The following is a 17,441-nucleotide window of genomic DNA, read 5'->3' on the forward strand; positions in this document are numbered from 1 at the left end:
CATTAATATACAGGTCATTTTTTAGATTTTTTTTTTTTTGTTGTTGCCTGGGTCTTCTAGAGTTTGCCCATTCTTTGTCAAAGGTGGTGGGGAGTGGCTGCTGATGCCGACTCCCATGCTCCTTGACTGGCAGTACATCCTCAATGGGGGAGGGAGTGGGGGGGGGGGCAAAAACAAATCACTGGTCAGTTTGATATTTTATTTCATTTTAATCCTTATTGCCCATCAAATAAAAATTCTGAACAGTTTACAGAATGTCTGTGATTCATTTAACTTTCATGCAAACTTGCAGCAATATTACACCACACACACGGTTGTGGACTGGTCAAGTTAATAGATTTGAGCAGATCGGGGTAAAAAATGATGTGTGTTTGTACATAAACCTAGCTTGATACTGGATTCACTGGTATTCAGTTTGGGACTTCTGGCTGCAGGATCCTCAGAGCCCAGTGAATGATTTTTCAAAATAAAAGCACTCCAATAAACATGCTGGGGAAAATTTAGTATTTTTTATTTTTAGTTTTCAAAAATAGTAGCAACAAAATATTTACAGTTGTGCCTTGCAGGAACCCTTCTTACTGCCTCTTGAAAACGTGTATATGATGGAACTTTTACAAACATTTTTTGACAGTTTTTAAAGTAGTTTCCTTTATGCATTGAAGAATAATGGCATGAACGAGAGACTTTTTACAAAACTTTATTAAGCAGCCTAAAAAAAACACCACTATGGATGCATCTACATAATACAGGAATGGTTAAAAAAATGTCAGCGCAGTGCAGCAAATTTCTTTGAACCCATAAAGAACTGACCCTTGCTTTTTTTTTTTGTTGATGCAAAGCACTCCTTGGATCTGGCTTGTAACTCACTCACGTTTAGCAGGCTGACTTTTCTCCACAAGAGGGAGCTATTGGCACTCAAGTAGCTGAATGGTGCTTTGCATCAGCGACACTGTGTGTCCTTATCCACTGTCACAACCAGAGGAAAAAAGGTGTTCTGATGGTAGTACTCTCCAGGGTCTGAGATGGAATCGGTGGTGGTGCAGCTAATGAAGAATAAAACTGAAGCAACTGATGCAGCTTTACCAGAATATTTGGATTAAGGTTCAGATGCAGATTCAGCTCTTATGGAAACCCAGCCCACAGATTTTCTTGTCTTAGCCAGTTAAACTATAAAAGGAAACTGTACCAAATAATTTATCAAAATTAGCACCAATTTCTTCATCTTGAGCACAGCACTGATTGACTTGATCCCTCTCTACCCTAGTGGGATGTGGCCAATAGAGTTCCCCCACTATGGATTCCTGTTGACTAATGACGTAGCCCAGAGTCATGTTATCTAAAGACTACAGATCCCAGCCTGCACTTGGAGCAAGTGCCTTCACACACTGAACCACTCTGGAGTCTGTGCTGAAGCTAGAGAGACAGGCCCAATTACACAAGTAACTACCCATTTGTTTTATAGACTTAACATTCATCTGAGACTTTAGTCCATCAATATTCATTTGAATTCAAGACGGACGGTGCAATTACAAACTGCTGCCTTCCGAAGAGCCGACAGAGGACAGCGACCATCGGCGCGACTGGCTTATGGTAAACAGCAATCATATTTTATAGTCAGCCTTTTGAAAATGCAAATATGCACATCTGACGGTGCTAAATAGATCAAACTCCCGTACTTCTCCTACTGCCGAACTTCTTTATTATTCATAAAATTTACAATTATAAGCAATGTGGGGAAGCCACTTCCCCAAAAATCTGCTTGGTTAAACCAGTAAGTGATTGCAATCAAGGGTATTATTGTGAAAGGTTCTTTTAACAAAAGCTCAGTTTTGGCCGATCAAAACATGCAAAAAACAGTACTGCCATTTCAGAGGCTCAGTTACTAACGTTACTAAAACCCTACCAATGTAGGTGGGGGTTAAAATACAGAAAAAGACGATTTGGGAAATCCTTATACAGACTCCTCCGCATGAAATCAGGTTAGACATACCTTGAAATTTGCTGAAAGTAAAATGTTTCCATGAAAATCTTTTCAGACTCAAAGTAGCTGTGAAACATTGGAGAAGTTGTGAGTTTAGAAGTGGGTGATTCCTAGAAAAAAACTGTTACAAATATCGTCAGTTTTAGAACAGGGAGCAGCAACAACACAATTGCTGATTTCTCACAGTTGAACATGAAGTGTTTGAAATGGGTAAGAATTGATGCTTCGTGCACCTGACTGCCATGGACTACATGCACATTCACACAGGAACCACTGATCACATGGACACTGTGACCACACAGTCCCCTGGCAGCCAATTAGGAGCTTCAGCTGATGGCGGAAAGGGATTTCAATCCAATTAACACTTGGAACACTTTGAGCGCGTTGGCGAACCGCAGTCACAGAACCGTTCTGATTTCTGCCCGCATTAACTGTTTCTATAAACAAGCAACACCTTAGCTCACAGCTACAGGACGTGTCACACGGGAGCTTTTTTAAAAAAATAAATAAAATCAGTCGATAGAAAATACAGCCGCTGTGAAGCGAAGAGGGCCTAACCACAGTCCGGTGTGCGGGACCGCCCCCTCTATTCGCCCGCCTCCTCCGCGCCTTTATTCTTCTTCTTCTTCTTCTTCTCCGCCGAGGCGGACTCCTCTGCAGCCGTGGGCTCCGCCTCCATCGCCTCGCTCTTTCGCTTCTTCTTCTTCTTGGTCGGAGGCTGGTCCTCCAGTCCGTTTTCCTCAGGCTCCGCCCCCTCCTCCGCCTCCACCGTCTCCACCGTCTCCACCGTCGCTGTCGCTTCCTCCTCCTCCTCCAACTGCTGCTTCTTTTTCTTCTTCTTCTTCGAGGGGGTTTCTGTCTCTGCGGTCGCACCATTCTCCTGGGAGGGGACGGATAAATAACGTAACTGAGGATATAGCTGTGATAACAGTGGACAGAACTGCCTGCTGCCACTTCTTGTTACTTGCTATTTGACGGTTCGGGCCTGGTTTTTGCTCGGTTCTTGCTCTGCTCCTTCTCATTCTGTTTTTACTCTTTTCTACCACTTTGTAAAATGTCTTGGTGGAAGTTTCCTGTAAAAAGCGCTATACAAATAAAATTGATCTGATTTCATATGACTTCCTTACACTCTGCAGTCTGCTGCTTTGGCTACCCACCACATTGCCCTGAGTCTCCCCACTGTTGGGTGGTGGAGCAGAGGGATGCCCTGCTGGACGTCACCTTCTCTCCTTCGCTAAAACTCCTCCCACAGAGCTGCCACCCTCATCTCCATCCTGAGCTCCGGCGATGGACTGGACCCGGCTCTCGAGAGCGCCCCCTAGAGTCCGCGTTTGTCGCGCCGCTCACCTGGTCTATGCTCTCCGCCTCCTCCTCAGCCTCCTGCTTCTTCTTCTTCTTCTTCTTCGCGGGAGGTTCTGTGTCCTCGTTCTCCTGTGGAGAGTGACGAGGGTGGGGGGGGGGGGGGGGTTAAATGTACTCTGGTGCACACACACCCTCTTCTCAGAACCACAGCTGTTCCTGACCTCTCCGTTCAGCTCCGCCTGCTTCGCCTCGCTCTCCTCCTCTCCCTCGGCCGTGGACAGGGCCTCCAGCCTCTTCCTCTCCTTTTTCTTCTTCTTCTTCTCTTTCTTTTCCAGCTTTCGCTTGATCTCCGCTGCCACTTCTGCCGCCTGGAGAGCGATGGGGAAGTAAAGGGTATGCAGTGACCCTTGCCTGAGGTGAGTTTTCCCCTTCACCGTCCATTATTTTTATCATTACGATGAGGACTACAATTACTCCTATTATATCATCACATCATCACCATCCTTACATCCAGTAGGTCATACTCTGAATGGCCAAACCTTATAACCATTTATGACTGCTTATAACAGTTCACGGGCGGACGTATAAGTGCTTACCTGGCCCACTGCCTCCTTCATGACGTCCAGGTTCTTGCGCGGTGCCTGGCCCGTCTCGTAAAAGGACAGGCGCTCCTCCACCTGGTCCCGCAGCTTGTCCCCAAAAACACTGGTGGGGACCTCTACGGGACAGGACAGATGGAGAAAAGGAGGGAGGGGGCGTGGGATGAACGAGGGAAGAGGGAGAGATGGGTACAGGGACGGAGACGAGAGAGAGAGATGCGGATGCAGGGAGAGAGAAAGGAGAAAGATCAGATCGGACAGAGGGAAACGCACACGGGCAGGGAGGTCAGTGATTGGCCGTAGCAGAGAGACGCGTGTGTCTGCGGATGACCACAGGTGTGGCTCAGTTTAAATCTCTCAACATCCACCCGAAGGTGAGATACTGTTGACGAAAAATATGCGCATCACTGCACACAGCCTGAAGACACCCCTTCTACCGCCCCATTCCACTCCACCCCACTTCCCTCTGCCCCATTTCCCTCCGCCCCATTTCACCCCACCCAATTTCCCTCCGCCCCATTCCACCCCACCCCATTGCCCTCCGCCCCATTCCACCCCACCCCCTTTTAATTCCATCCCCATTTCACCCCACCCCATTTCCCTCCACCCCATTTCTCTCCGCCTCATTTCACCCCACCCAATTTCCCTCTACCCCATTCCACCCCACCCCATTGCCCTCCGCCCCATTCCACCCCACCCCATTGCCCTCCTCCCCATTTCCCTCCACCCCATTTCACCCCACCCCATTTCACCCAACCCCATTTCCCTCTGCCCCCATTTAACTCCAAATGCCCAAATATTCTTATGGTTCCAAGGTCTTGGCCATTTTACGCTCTAACTGTCACCTGTCCCACCTGGTGCGCTATGCCCCACCCACAGCCCCGCCCTCACCTGAGAAGCAGTCGATGCGCGAGGCGATGGAGCACTTGTTGGCCAGGTAGCGGGAGATCCGGCCTTTGTTCTTGGCGGCTGCGCGGCCGATGAAGGTGGAGTGGAAGATCAGCCCGTATTTGGGCGTGTTTCCCCGAGTCTTCAGAGCCCTGGACGTGCAGCGAACGGCGGTACAGTCAACTCTCAACACCCCCTTAATCTGGCCCAACTTTACAGCTCATAATTGTGCAAGTGATTTTAAACATCTGCATTTTTGTTTTTAATTACTGATGGCAAGATAAATTTCCCCACTGGAAATCAAAGTATATTCCATCCCATTCTGTTCTGTTGTATTCTATTCTGTTCCATTCCATTTGAATCCATTTAATTCTATTCTATTCTATTCTTTGGGACTGCATCCTCTCTGGGGTCAATTCATTTCAATTTATTAGTTGACAAATTCCTATGGAACATTCTGGACTTTCCAATAACTACATTTTCTGAACTGTAGTAGAACTGAACCCATCCCCCCTGCAACCTTACAGAGCACGCAGTGTGCTTCAGTTTAACAGCACACCTCTCTTTCAGGGCTCTCATTGGCTGTGCCGTGGGGGAGTGGCCAGTACCTGAACAGGGCCTTCTCCGCGCCCAGGATCTGCACGGTGGAGGCTGGGTACTTGGCCAGGTTGGTTAGGCTGCCGGCGTGAGAGATGAGGCGTGCCCCGACCTGAGGACCAGACCAGCTCACGGTCAAACACACGGTCAAAGCACTGCCCCACCCTGCATCACAGCAACGTGTTCCTCTAGTGGAGGTAGGGGAAGGTAAGAGAGGTGTGAAGGGCAGGGCCGATGGCCAATCACAGGTAAGGTGAGACGTGAGAATGGCAGGTCTGATGGCCAATCACAGTTAAGGTCAGACATAAGAATGGGAGGTCTGATGGCCAACCACAAGTAAGGTGAGATGTGAGAATGGGAGGTCTGATGGCCAATCACAAGTCTGATGAGATGAGGGAATGGCAGGTCTGATGGCCTATCACAGGTAAGGCGAGAGACAGGTGCGTACCACTTCCCCTATGAGGGCGGCCAGGTTGGGGGCCACCTGGCCCATCTTGGAGCGCAGGTACTCCTGCAGCTCCCGCCGGTACTCGTTCAGCGAGATGACCCGGCTGGAGAAGCTCTCGATGTTTATCAGGTCGATGGGGGAGATGTCCATACCTGTGTGTGTTGGGGAGGAGGGACACATTAGTGAGCCTAACAGTCATTAGAGCAATTCAGTCATCAGAGCCCATTCTGGGGCCATACTTATTTACTTCTCAATAAGGATTTCCCAGGATGTCTGACATCCAACTGCACGTTTAATGCTATTAGCATAAATATCATACATGTGTGTGCCACATATATATACATATAAGGGTAGAGGACCAAACCGGGCACGGCAGGACTGACCCATGGAGCTGCGGGAGGCCTCCAGGATGGACTGGGCCTTGGCGCTGTCCATCACCACCTCCTCCAGCGCCACCAGGCTCTCCTCCGACAGCTCCTTCCTGTTCCCGATGAGCTGCGCCAGGCGGCAGTACATGGAGTTATCGCTCACGATCTTCACCAGCTCCGGGAAGTGGTACCCATACCACTCACTGCAGAGTGAGTGAGTGAGAGAGGGAGAGAGAGAGTGTGTGAGTGAGTGAGTGAGTGAGTGAGTGAGTGAGAGAGGGAGAGAGAGTGTGTGTGAGTGAGTGAGCGAGCCAGCGAGCGCAATGGAGGAGGAGTAAGGAAAGTATGTCAATGAGAAGTGTTATTGTGAAAAAAAGTATTACTTTTCTGACAATGAAAAATATAAGATATCACCTGCTCAGGCACACACTTTATATGGGAAACGGGTGTGTTTCCACAACCATTACCCCATACCCACTTCACCTGCAGTCTTTTTACATGAAATGTCAGTACATCATCAGAGTTTGGTCATTAAATACAAGCCATGAAATCTGAAAACTGTTTCTGACATTCACATTCTGAAGAAGGGAAAGGACAGCCATATGGGGAGAGTGTGATAGGTGAAGAGAAGGAACGACAGAAGGAGAGGTGTGGGCCTACCGCACTCTCATGGAGAAGGTGTTGATGTCCTTGTCCAGCTGGTCCAGTAGAGCGATGGACTGGATGATCATGTTGTCGGCCCGGTTGACGTTGAACTTGACCTTGGCCCTGGAGTAACTGTGGCCCAGGCCCAGCTGGGCCTTGGAGGCTGCCTGGGCCGTCAGCCCCTTCACAAGATTGTGGAAGTGCAGACGCACGCCTGAGGGGGAAGCAGGGCATGATGGGTAAGGAGGAGACAGGAAGTGAGGTAATCACCTGCAAGAACTGGGGGAGCGGAGGGCTGCTTTGCACTGTCCGTCAATTCCACTGTGAAAAGGCCACTGAAAAACTCCTTCCACTGACTGGATAAAATACAGGCCCACCTAAACATCCTTTTGTGTTCACTGACACTGCTCTATGAATCTTTTTTTAAAGCCAGAAAATTATCCCTTCGAAGATTAAGGTTTTTAGAATGCTTTTTCAAAATTTTACATCAGTGTTCTAGAACTCCACCAGTAGTGATTCTTATATCATCATTAGAATGTTCAGTTAAGAACACCTTAAAGGGTTAAAACAGCGAGTCACACCCTTTATTAGTGATAGAAGAAGGGGAGGAAGCAGAAAGATATGAGCCTTTAACCTCTCACAGTGGGGTATTACACAGGCAAAAGACCATCAACGTTCAGTTCATCAAAAGGAGGAAATACATGGTCAGGTCACTATAGAGTAATCCAAGCAGGATTTGACTGTGATGACATCATGCCCCTGGGTCCCTCCTCTTACCTCTGAGTAGTTCAGCGACCACGCCCCCGGTCTGACAGGAGAACCCCAGCTCCTCCTGCAGCGCCGCCCCGATCTTCGCGTCGCCCACCCCCAGCAGCGACTTCTTCTTCTTCCCAGCAGGGGGCAGGTTGGTCTCCAGGAAGAGCTTCAGGTCTGCGTGCACAACTCCTGAGCAGGGACAAGACGGAGTGCATTTTCTTTATAATAGGGGACGGAATTATCCTCTCTGTGTTTCAGATGTATACAATGTCATCATTATAACCATTAATCATTATCCAAGACAAACACGGCGGATGTAAAGAAGGTGCAAATCAATCAACAAACTGTCAATATCTTACTCTCTAAGATCAGGACTCCCTATCCTGTCTGGGAAGGGAGGGACGTGCAGGTGAAGGCTTTTGTTCTAGCCCAGCCCCGAAACACCAGTTTAAACTACCTGACCCCTGGGTCACCCTCCGTGCCCTCACCCTCAGAGATGGCGTTGATGTTCTCCAGTGCAGTCTGCGCTGACTTGAAAGGGAAAAAGGCAGCGAGCTTCACCACCGTGTGGAACTTCCCAATGTTCAGGATGCTCTCCTCCACCTGGAACAGCACAGTAAGTCAGAAAAACACAGTGAGCTTAGTGAAAACGTAATGGGTAAACCTACTACTGCATACACGACTGCTGCCTCCATGCACAGTAGTCACAAAATGAATTATACATAATCTAGATAGGTCACTAACTGGTACGCTTGAATTCTATTCAACCTTACAGCTTAATCCAAACAGTTATAATAAATACTGAAATATTCTGAAAACGAAAGAGCACTGTTTTACACCGGCCTAACACAGACGGAACAGAAACTGCGATCTGCACATCGGATAAAAGGGGAAGAAAGAATGAGCTGCTTATGGACGCCACGTGACCTGTGGCAGCAGCATGCCGATCTCCTCCACCTCCTTGACGGCGAGGAGCGCGTAGCCTGCAGCATGCTCGAACAGAACATGCAGCAGCACCTGGGGGGACAAAGAAACAGAGACGGTCAGGTAATCGGCTAGCGCTAAATGAAGCTAAGCAGGTGTGGATTTGGCTAGTACTTGGATGGGAGACCTCCAGGGAAAGCGACGTTGTTGACGAACATGGTGTCAGCAACATCTTCCTTGTGGAAGGTACTATGCTCTGGATCAAGTGTGCCCGGTCCCGATTTTCCGCCTACACACCATCGCTCATTTTGCACGTTCACGAGTCGCCATCTTGTAAAAGGATTGTCCCAGAAATTAGTGTGCCAAATTTCTGCAAGTGGTATTGGCTGTCTGGCCCTCTGACATTTCCTTTAATAATGAGGAAATTAAAGTGCTTCAAAGCAAGTGCTGATCCGGCAGGCACTGCATTGCTTAATGCTGCTACTGCATGCTAAAGCATGGCAGAGCTAACCACACTCAAATGTAGTTTGATTGTTGTGTCGTACCTTTTCAAAAGACAGTTATCATGGTCATCATGGTACTGCCTTCTTTGCAAACAAGTGCAGTCTCAAATTATGCAAATTTTGTTGATTAAAGTGTACCGACAACACCAATCTAAATTGCAGCAATCATTATTTGTAATGCAAATGTGGCGGTTCAAAGTAGCCCACTGTGCCCAACAGTTAAGAGATATTCTTTTAAGAGGTGATGATTTATTACTGATAATTCATTCTTTGTGAATTCCGATCAGGGGCGCCGAAGCAGACCAAAAGTTTGTCCAAAGCCTGCTGGTTTTTATGCTCCATAATGACTGGAACCTGGATGCCAGCCATTGCTTGTGAGTGGCCCTTACATCAGTGACACGTAAATGGTAAATGAACTGCATTTATATAGCGCTTTTATCTAAAGCGCTTTACAATTGATGCCTCGCATTCACCAGAGAAATTAGGGGTTAGGTGTCTTGCTCAGGGACACTTCGACATGCCCAGGGTGGGGGATTGAACCGGCAACCCTCCGACTGCCAGACAACCGCTCTTACCTCCTGAGCTATATCGCCCCTGTATAATTATATATACATATAATTAAGTGAAATTTAAAACAGAGTGGGGGTACTAGGAGGTGACATGGGCCCAGGCCAGGGCATTCACAGCTGAGGTCCTGACTCACTGAGGTCATTAAAGACCCTATGACCCTATTTTCCCTAAAAGAGTAGGGGGGGTTCAAAACTGGCTCCACATATCCAATTGGCTACACAATCCCTTGCATTCCTACTAACTTTCATTTCCCAGAACTGAAGCACAGAGCCATTTGCTTTGCACAGTTATATCCAGGTCTAGCTTGAAGGTGAAGATGGCAAGTTTGGAAAAAACTAATCGCAGGTCACTTTACAAGTCAACACCAGAACACAGTACAATGGCAGAGTGAAGAATGAACAATGTAGTTAACCAGAGGTTTTATAGCAGTGGTCTCCAACCCTGGTCCTGGAGAGCTACAGGGTCTGCTGGTTTTTGTTTTCACCTTAAAATCAGCACCCAATTGAGACCCAAGACACCAGGTGAGTTGAGTTAACTGTGTAATCAACTGCTCTAATTGATTCATGAAGTGCAGAGTCACTATGAAAACCAGCAGACCCTGTAGCTCTCCAGGACCAGGGTTGGAGACCACTGTTTTAGAGTCACATTCTAAGTTTGCCAAGCGCTTGGTAAGTGCCCAGTAATGAAAGATTCTTGACACCTTAATACCACATATGGCCTTGAGCAGCAAGCTCTATATAGTACACATCGCAAACATAAATAAATATCTCATAATCGATCTCCCAAGACCTGAGCTACATGTGCATTAATACATTCTACGAAGTAATCACGTCATGCTTAGACAGACACAATAACAAGCAACTGAAACTAAACCAGGAAACGCCCCACAATGCCACATGACGGGCTGAACCACGTGTGCGACGTAACTAGCTGTATATTAGTTGACTGACAGATTTATAAAACCAAAAAAAAAGAAAAATAATCTTCCTGAATATTCCTTGACAGAAACACCGAAATGACGGTGACTAGAATTTAAACAATTATACGGCCAGCAACCTACTGTAACTTAAAATGACAAACTGAAATTAGCAAAGGCGACACAGCAATCTCTTGTACACTGTGGTCCCTGCGGCTGAAATTTGAGCTCGTTAGATCTGAAGGTCTTCCTGCCAAGAATCGTAGCTTGCAAACAGAGAACAGACTGCAAGTATGACCGTAAACACACGTGTATTTCTACATGTCGAAAAGCTCACAACACCAAGTCAATACCACAGAAAGTGAGCTTGCTATTTAGCGATTTGCCTGTTAATGGTATTTTTGGTATATCTGGCACGTTTGCTAGTATCGAAACATTTCCAAGATGACAAATGGGTGTTTTGATCTAAATATGAAATTGCACTCTGCGGCCTTGTTTACATCTTGCTGCAAACAAGCTGCAATTGTGCAAGAATTAAATGCATTGGTTAGAAACGGTGCACAAGGTTAGAAACGGTGAACAAACGTTCACTGACTGAACACTAACAAAAACTGACCATGGAAACGTCAATTATTAGATAGCTACTTAGCTTAACACCACGCCTCAGCACGCTAATATTGGCTAACCAGCTTGTCTCAAAGCGTGGGATTTAGCTAAAACTTGCGTGCAGGTAATTTCTTGCTCGCAGTATTTCTACTCAGACCTTAAAACACACGCGATCATTTTAGAAAATGCTGAAATTTTAGAACGATTCTGCAGGGATTTTTTGCTGCTCGTTTTGTTCATCTATGATGTGTCTATATACTAAAGTTTCTCACCATAATTAAAAACTTTTCGGGTCTCGTATGTTGCACCACCTCGCTTCCTGTGCCTGATCTTGCTCTCAGTTCTCGGCAAAAAAGTCTCGCGCGAGTATCGCGACTTCGCGAGATTTCACATCGCAAGCTGGGGGCTCTGGTTGAACTGACAGGGTAGGTTGTGGTATCCTGCCCAGTTACAATGCATCTAGTTTTTGGTGTCGTTCTCATGTTTAAAAAATACATTAACAATGCAAATGGTAATGCGTTCGTTTCATTTGGTATTTGAATGTTTAGAGTTACAGCGTGTTAGGCCCTATTTCCTGACAGCAATAGAGTAGCTAGCTAGCAGCTAATTTAACTAGTTATTGGTAACTAACTATCGATCGCTCGCTAAAGTTAGTACACCACACGGGTTACGTTCACAACACCCTTAGTTAATTGTACTGTATCTATGGAACTTCTTAAAATGCTTTATACAACAATCTAACGTTATTATGGTTTATCTGGTCGTGGCATAAAGGTAGCTTTTTGTAATTTACAGCTTTGTCAAACATATATCCACCACTTGTTTCAATGTGTGTGATTACGCTTCAGCAGATATAAACACATATGTTTAAATAAGTATAAATATGTTATTGAACCCGACAGTATATACATTCATTAGTCTTCAAGGAAGTTGATACAGGGCAAACGACCTGGAATCACTGATCGGATTAATGAATGTGACGTCACATGTCTTCTTCATATGTCTCATCATGTGACTATTTTTTTCATGTTTCGAAAGCCAACAGAGCAGCAGTGATGTATTAGTAAGCAGAAGTATATATGTTTTTTTATTTATCAGCAGAACAGTAGGTTAGAGATGCCGTTGTTTCGAGCATCTCAGTCTGGCACGGTCAAAGGAGGACCCCAGAAGAGGAAGATTAAAATCGCCAGGAGGGAGGAGAGGGGCTGTGGCTCTCTGGCCAGCTTGTGTCTGTGGAGCCTGGCTGAAAACATGAAGAATGTCTGGACCAAAGACTACACCCAGAAATACATGGATCAGTACTGCTTCCGCTACGTTATGGGGCCGTTCAACATGCTGCGTGAGCTTCAGCCATCCCGTTCTGTCTGTTATGATCGTGTGTGTGTGTTTGTGTGGGTGGGTGTGTCTGTCTGTGGGTGTGTGCGTGTGCGCGTGTATGTGTGCAATTGCATCGTGATTTTTCCTCAAATGTATTACAAATTTGTACAATTAATTTGTTTCCTAAATTGCACAGAGTAGCAGTGCACTTGGAAAATATGAAAATGACTATAATCAGATGTGTTCACTGTGGCAGTCATTTTTTTCATACACTGGCTTTTGTGAGTTTCTGGTGTCACTACACTGTACAAACTACCTCTGAACATACAGTTTTAGGAACTCTTTCTTTCTTTCTCTCTCTCTCTCTCTCTCTCTCTCTCCCTCTCTCTCTCCTTCCTCCCTCTCTCCCCCTCTCTCCCTCTCGTCCAGCTGGGGATCTGGTAGAAGAGCTCCTCTCCATCCTCTCCTCGCGCAGCCTCCTGACCCGGGGAGCCCTGCACCTCCTGCTGTTGCCGCAGTTACAGCGCCTCTCCCTGGTGGCCTGCACCAGCCTGGTCACCCCGAACCTCTGCCACCTCATTGGGGTGCGGTGCCCGGTCAGTGTGGGGAACCCCGAAAACTCCTGAGTGGAGCTGGCCCAGCTATTTCCTTAGGCGTGTTTGTTGCGCAGTTGTACTTGTTTTAAATATAAGGTATTTAAATGAGTTTGCTCATTTACGTATTGACATAATTTAAAGGTATAAAGCTGTATAGTACCAGGTACAGAATGTTGTGTAATGATGGTGCCTGTTCCACTCTCTCTGAATTGCTGCTCTTTCTACCCTAATTATATTTAGTAATTTTTTATCACATTACATTCAGTTAATTAAATTCAATAATGATTATTGGAAGAAGAACTGGAGCACTATTGGCAAAGCATATAGAAAACATCTAATAGAAAATTCTGACTCTCTCTCTCTGTCTCTCTCTCTCATGCACACACATACACACACACACATATGCTCTCTCTCTCTCATGCACACACACACACACACTCTCCTCTCTCACACACACACACACACACATTCTGTCTCACACACACACACACACACACACACACACTCTCTCTCTCTCTCTCTCTCTCACACACACGCACACACAGTCCCTGTTGTGCTTGGACCTCTCTGGCAGTCAGCAGCTGTGCTCTCCGGTCCTGTGTGAGCTGATAGGGGGACTGCCCGCCCTGCGCTCTCTCTCCCTGGCGGGCACCCAGTGCGACGGGCACGTCGTCGGGACGGCGGCGGCCCGCTGCCCGGCCCTGCGGCACCTGGACGTGTCGCGCTGCCACCGCCTGGCCCCCGCGGGGCTGCTGTCTCTGGCCTACCGGCCCGGCGCCGGGCCGGACGGCAGGCCCGGCGGCGGCTACACGGGCCTGGGCCTGCGGAGCTTGCTGGCCCTGGACATCGGGTTCGGGGAGGAGGAGGAGGACCGGGCCTGGGTGGCGGCCTTCCTCCTGCTGGCCCTGCCCCTCCTGGCCCGGGCGGCGCTGGAGGAGCTGGGGGAGGCCTGCCGCCTCGTCGCCGGGCGGGATTTCGGCCGGGGCGACGGCCTCGCCGCCCGGGCGGGGGTGCCGGGCCTCGGGGAGGTGTGGGGGTGCAGGCTCAGGGGGAAGATCGGGGGACGGGGGGTTTCGGACGGAGGGGAAGACGAGGGGTGGGCGCAGGGCATGGCCAGCGAGGATGAGGATGAGGAAGAGGAAGAGGCGGGGGAGACTGAAGAAGCACTGAGGAAAAACGGGGGGAGGAACACATCTCAGAGTGAAGGACAGAGTGGTGCGGGGGAGGGGGACCCCAAAAAGCAGGTGTCCCTGTGTCTGCAGGAGGCTCAGGGGGTGACCGTCGGGGCTCTGAGGGAGGTCGGCCAGATGTGCCCAAATTTGCGCTCCCTCGCCCTCGTCGGCGAGGAGGGGGCGGGGCGGCACGGCGCCCGGGCCATGGGCCAGTGGGCGGGGCAGCTGCACGGCCTCTCTCTCCAATTGGCCGGGGGCCTGCGGGAAGCCCTGCCCCTCGTGCAGGCCGTGGGGGCCTCCCTCGCCTCGCTCACTCTCGAGGGAATCAGGATGGACGGCAACGCCTCTTTTCTCCAGCTCCTCCGCGCCTGTCCCAAGCTGAAGACTCTCCACGTTCACACCGAGCCCCCCAGCAGCACCGAGGAGGAAGAGGAGGAGCAGGAAGAGGAGGCTGTAGAAGCCAACCTCCGAGATGCGCCCTGCCTTCCCTTGCTCCAGTCTCTTAAACTCAAGTGAGTTTAAAGTGTAAGCCAGGAGGGGTCGCCAGACTGGTCTTTTTTCTGTTTACTTTGTACACAACCAGACAATATAAAATATAATACTCTCTGTGGATACATGAAGCATGAGGCAACCCCAGTGCAACTTTAGCCACAGACATCTTACCCAGTATAGCTGCCTGTCACTTGCATGGACTTGATAGTTTATAGAGCCATTACAGTTCCTGTAGACCTGTAGATGTGTTTGTATTTGAGATACCTCATCCCAGGGCTCTAGAGTGGTCCCATTCTAGGAGGCTTTGCTCCTAAAAATTGATGTGTGCTGAAGTGCAAAAATTATTTAGGAACACATCTTGGGGGTGCATTAGTCCTACATTTTTCAACTTAGGAGCACATGTGCTTCTTGGAAAAAAATGTTAGCTTCGAGCCCTGTAACCCATTAGATGCTGGTGAAATTCAAAAGCACTTCTGAGGTTTCTGAGAATTCTCAGTGAAGCTTTTAGTTCCGGAAATGTAAGATGTCTTTCTCTTCTGCAGCTTCCTCTTAGACCAGGGGCAGAAGAGGCCTGTCATGTCCTGGAGGGCCCTCAGGTGGGTGCTAGTGGCCTTGCTGGGCGGATCCCCCCTGCTGGAGAAGGTCTCCCTGGCCGCCTGCCCCTGTCCGCTGGACGACGTGTTCCTCGCGGTGCACCGTCGACCCCCCGCGCCCTCCGGACCCGCCCCCCTGCAGCGCCTGCGTGACCTCAGCGTGATCCGCTGCGACGTTTCCGAGGAAATGGTCCAGCTCCTGGTGTCCAGCGTCAACCGCCTGTCTTTCCTGGACCTGAGCGGGTGCTGGCCTGTGACTGCCAGCTGCATTGTGCAGTTACAGTGGATGGCCACCAGAAGGTGCTATCCCCTCACTGTTGTCTGGACGTGATGCTGGATGTATTCAGGAAAATGCTCTTTTTATGGATATTAAAATGGTTTTTATTTAGTTATAGCAACACTATGGCAACGGTTTTAACAGTGAAACTGTTTAACGGAAATTTTACTTTTGGATAAAATGAATTGTCTGAGGACACAATGTTTGTGTGTGTGTGTTGTATGCATGTATGTATCTATGTATGTACGTATGTATCCTGCATTTATCTTTAGAAATGTGCTTCATGTATCATTTGAAATGAAAAAATTAAGCTTAACGATAAAGCATCAGAATATGTATGTTCTGGTGCCTTACAGCAAAAGAGCAAACGCCAAAAAAAGCAATAGTAATTCCAAACCGCTGAATATTTTATATTTGATCATGCAGTATCTTTAGAAGATTAGATGTACATTCAATTTTTTTTTGCATTAATTTCACAGATTGTCTGGTGTATCTGGGGAAAAATGAACGCGACTGAATAAAGAGTTTTGTGTTTACAGCATATGTGGTCAGTTGTGGGGCAGTGCTCTCCAAGATGTCCCTGAAGCCTCTCTGTAAATTCAGTGTCATCTTGCTGTCTCCTGAATCTGTGTCTGCATTGGGTACTTCCTGGAATTTTACGCTTTTATTTTTCAAGCTCTTAAAAAGAGTTTTAGTGTGTTTTCCCAGCAGCCTCTCTTCACGGTCCCATCTCTTCTGCACCTCCGTACCCCCGCCAGGAAGGCAGGTTCGCTGGCTGTTTTCCACGAATGTCTGAAGATTGCACCTCAGCCACTGTTTCCGTTAATAAATAATAACAAACACCCTTTATTTTACAGGTTTTTTTATCTTCTCTGGCTTCATAGTTTATCCGATAATTTTTCAGCAGTATCTGTCTCAGTGTGATAGTGTCATAACTACAACTACGCCTCCCATTCCATTCAGCCCCCCTCCCCAGGGACCCTGCTGTGCCCCCCCCCCCCACCCCCCCAATCCCATGATCTGAAGACATAGGGCCCGGGTGGGGGCTATGTGCAGGCGCGTCAGTGCCCCCACCCGTCACCGAGAAACAAACACATTTTCTGCCCCCTTGGCGAAATACTCCCCAAGCTCAGCTGGATTGGCGTAGTGACCAATTTCATTTCTTATGTGTACACGGAGACGTATAGTCATAAATCAGAAAAAAAAACTATCGATTGAATCCCGGCCACGTCTCTCTGTGGTGAACAGGATTCGCACCGGAGTCAGCACTGAGGGGTTTGTCGTGTACGTGATATAGGCTACAGTTTATGCTTTTTGCTGTTTGTTTGTCCTCTCTTCACATGAGAAGTTCACGTTGCGAATGATTATTATTATTTTTTTTGTTGGCTTCTGACTAAAGGCTGTTTCCACACGCTGTGTGGCTGTTCTGGGGGCGGGGGGAGAGAAGCGGGACGCTAACAGGGACAAAAGCGCAGCAGATATCTTTCTGAAAGACGCCCCGCGCGTTCGCGGAGACCGTCTGCTGAGCTGAGCGGTGTCACGCTGCCTAAGAACATTCCAGAAAAGAGGCCACTTAAGGGGAGGTACCACAGGTGAATGGGTGGTGGGGGGGGGGAGAATTCCTTTCCTCCAATCAAAATCACATTTTATATTTTGAATGTGGACACAAATGCAAACGTTTTTTGGTATTATGACTTTTATTTTTTTTTTAGGAACATATGCAAATTATCTCATGAATAATTAAAAAAAAGACCAAATTTGCATATTAGCTAAAACACTTTTTTTTTTCTCAGCGGATTAAGTCAGAGTTCAAGTGATGCTGACTGTGTAGCCCCACCGTCCTGGTAATGACACTGGCTTAGGACATCAACTGAGTAACTTGAAGCATCTG

The 17,441-nt window shown here is 47.9% G+C and overlaps 2 protein-coding genes across 2 annotated transcripts; one reads left to right on the top strand and one right to left on the bottom strand.

The window, feature by feature from the left end:
• Window positions 1–490: 490 nt before the first annotated feature.
• Window positions 491–11,476, bottom strand: LOC118237562 (nucleolar protein 56-like). The gene is made up of 13 exons (XM_035436444.1): window positions 11,376–11,476; window positions 8,512–8,601; window positions 8,073–8,187; window positions 7,606–7,773; window positions 6,844–7,042; window positions 6,199–6,386; window positions 5,816–5,967; window positions 5,379–5,479; window positions 4,774–4,922; window positions 3,880–4,001; window positions 3,505–3,651; window positions 3,329–3,412; window positions 491–2,861 (listed from the first exon to the last, which is right to left on the bottom strand). Exons 1-13 carry the CDS (start codon window positions 11,376–11,378, stop codon window positions 2,568–2,570), a joined length of 1,812 nt encoding a protein of 603 aa, XP_035292335.1. The 5' UTR covers window positions 11,379–11,476; the 3' UTR covers window positions 491–2,567.
• A 59-nt stretch (window positions 11,477–11,535) lies between these two features.
• si:ch211-214j8.12 (uncharacterized protein LOC100000539 homolog) lies at window positions 11,536–16,399 on the top strand. Its single transcript, XM_035436447.1, has 5 exons — window positions 11,536–11,614; window positions 12,202–12,442; window positions 12,850–13,016; window positions 13,562–14,700; window positions 15,223–16,399. The coding sequence occupies exons 2-5, from the start codon at window positions 12,220–12,222 to the stop codon at window positions 15,602–15,604; spliced, it is 1,911 nt and encodes a 636-aa protein (XP_035292338.1). The 5' UTR covers window positions 11,536–11,614; window positions 12,202–12,219; the 3' UTR covers window positions 15,605–16,399.
• The last annotated feature ends 1,042 nt before the right edge of the window (window positions 16,400–17,441 follow it).

Source organism: Anguilla anguilla, chromosome 10 (genome assembly GCF_013347855.1).
Source record: "Anguilla anguilla isolate fAngAng1 chromosome 10, fAngAng1.pri, whole genome shotgun sequence".
Taxonomy (NCBI): domain Eukaryota; kingdom Metazoa; phylum Chordata; class Actinopteri; order Anguilliformes; family Anguillidae; genus Anguilla; species Anguilla anguilla.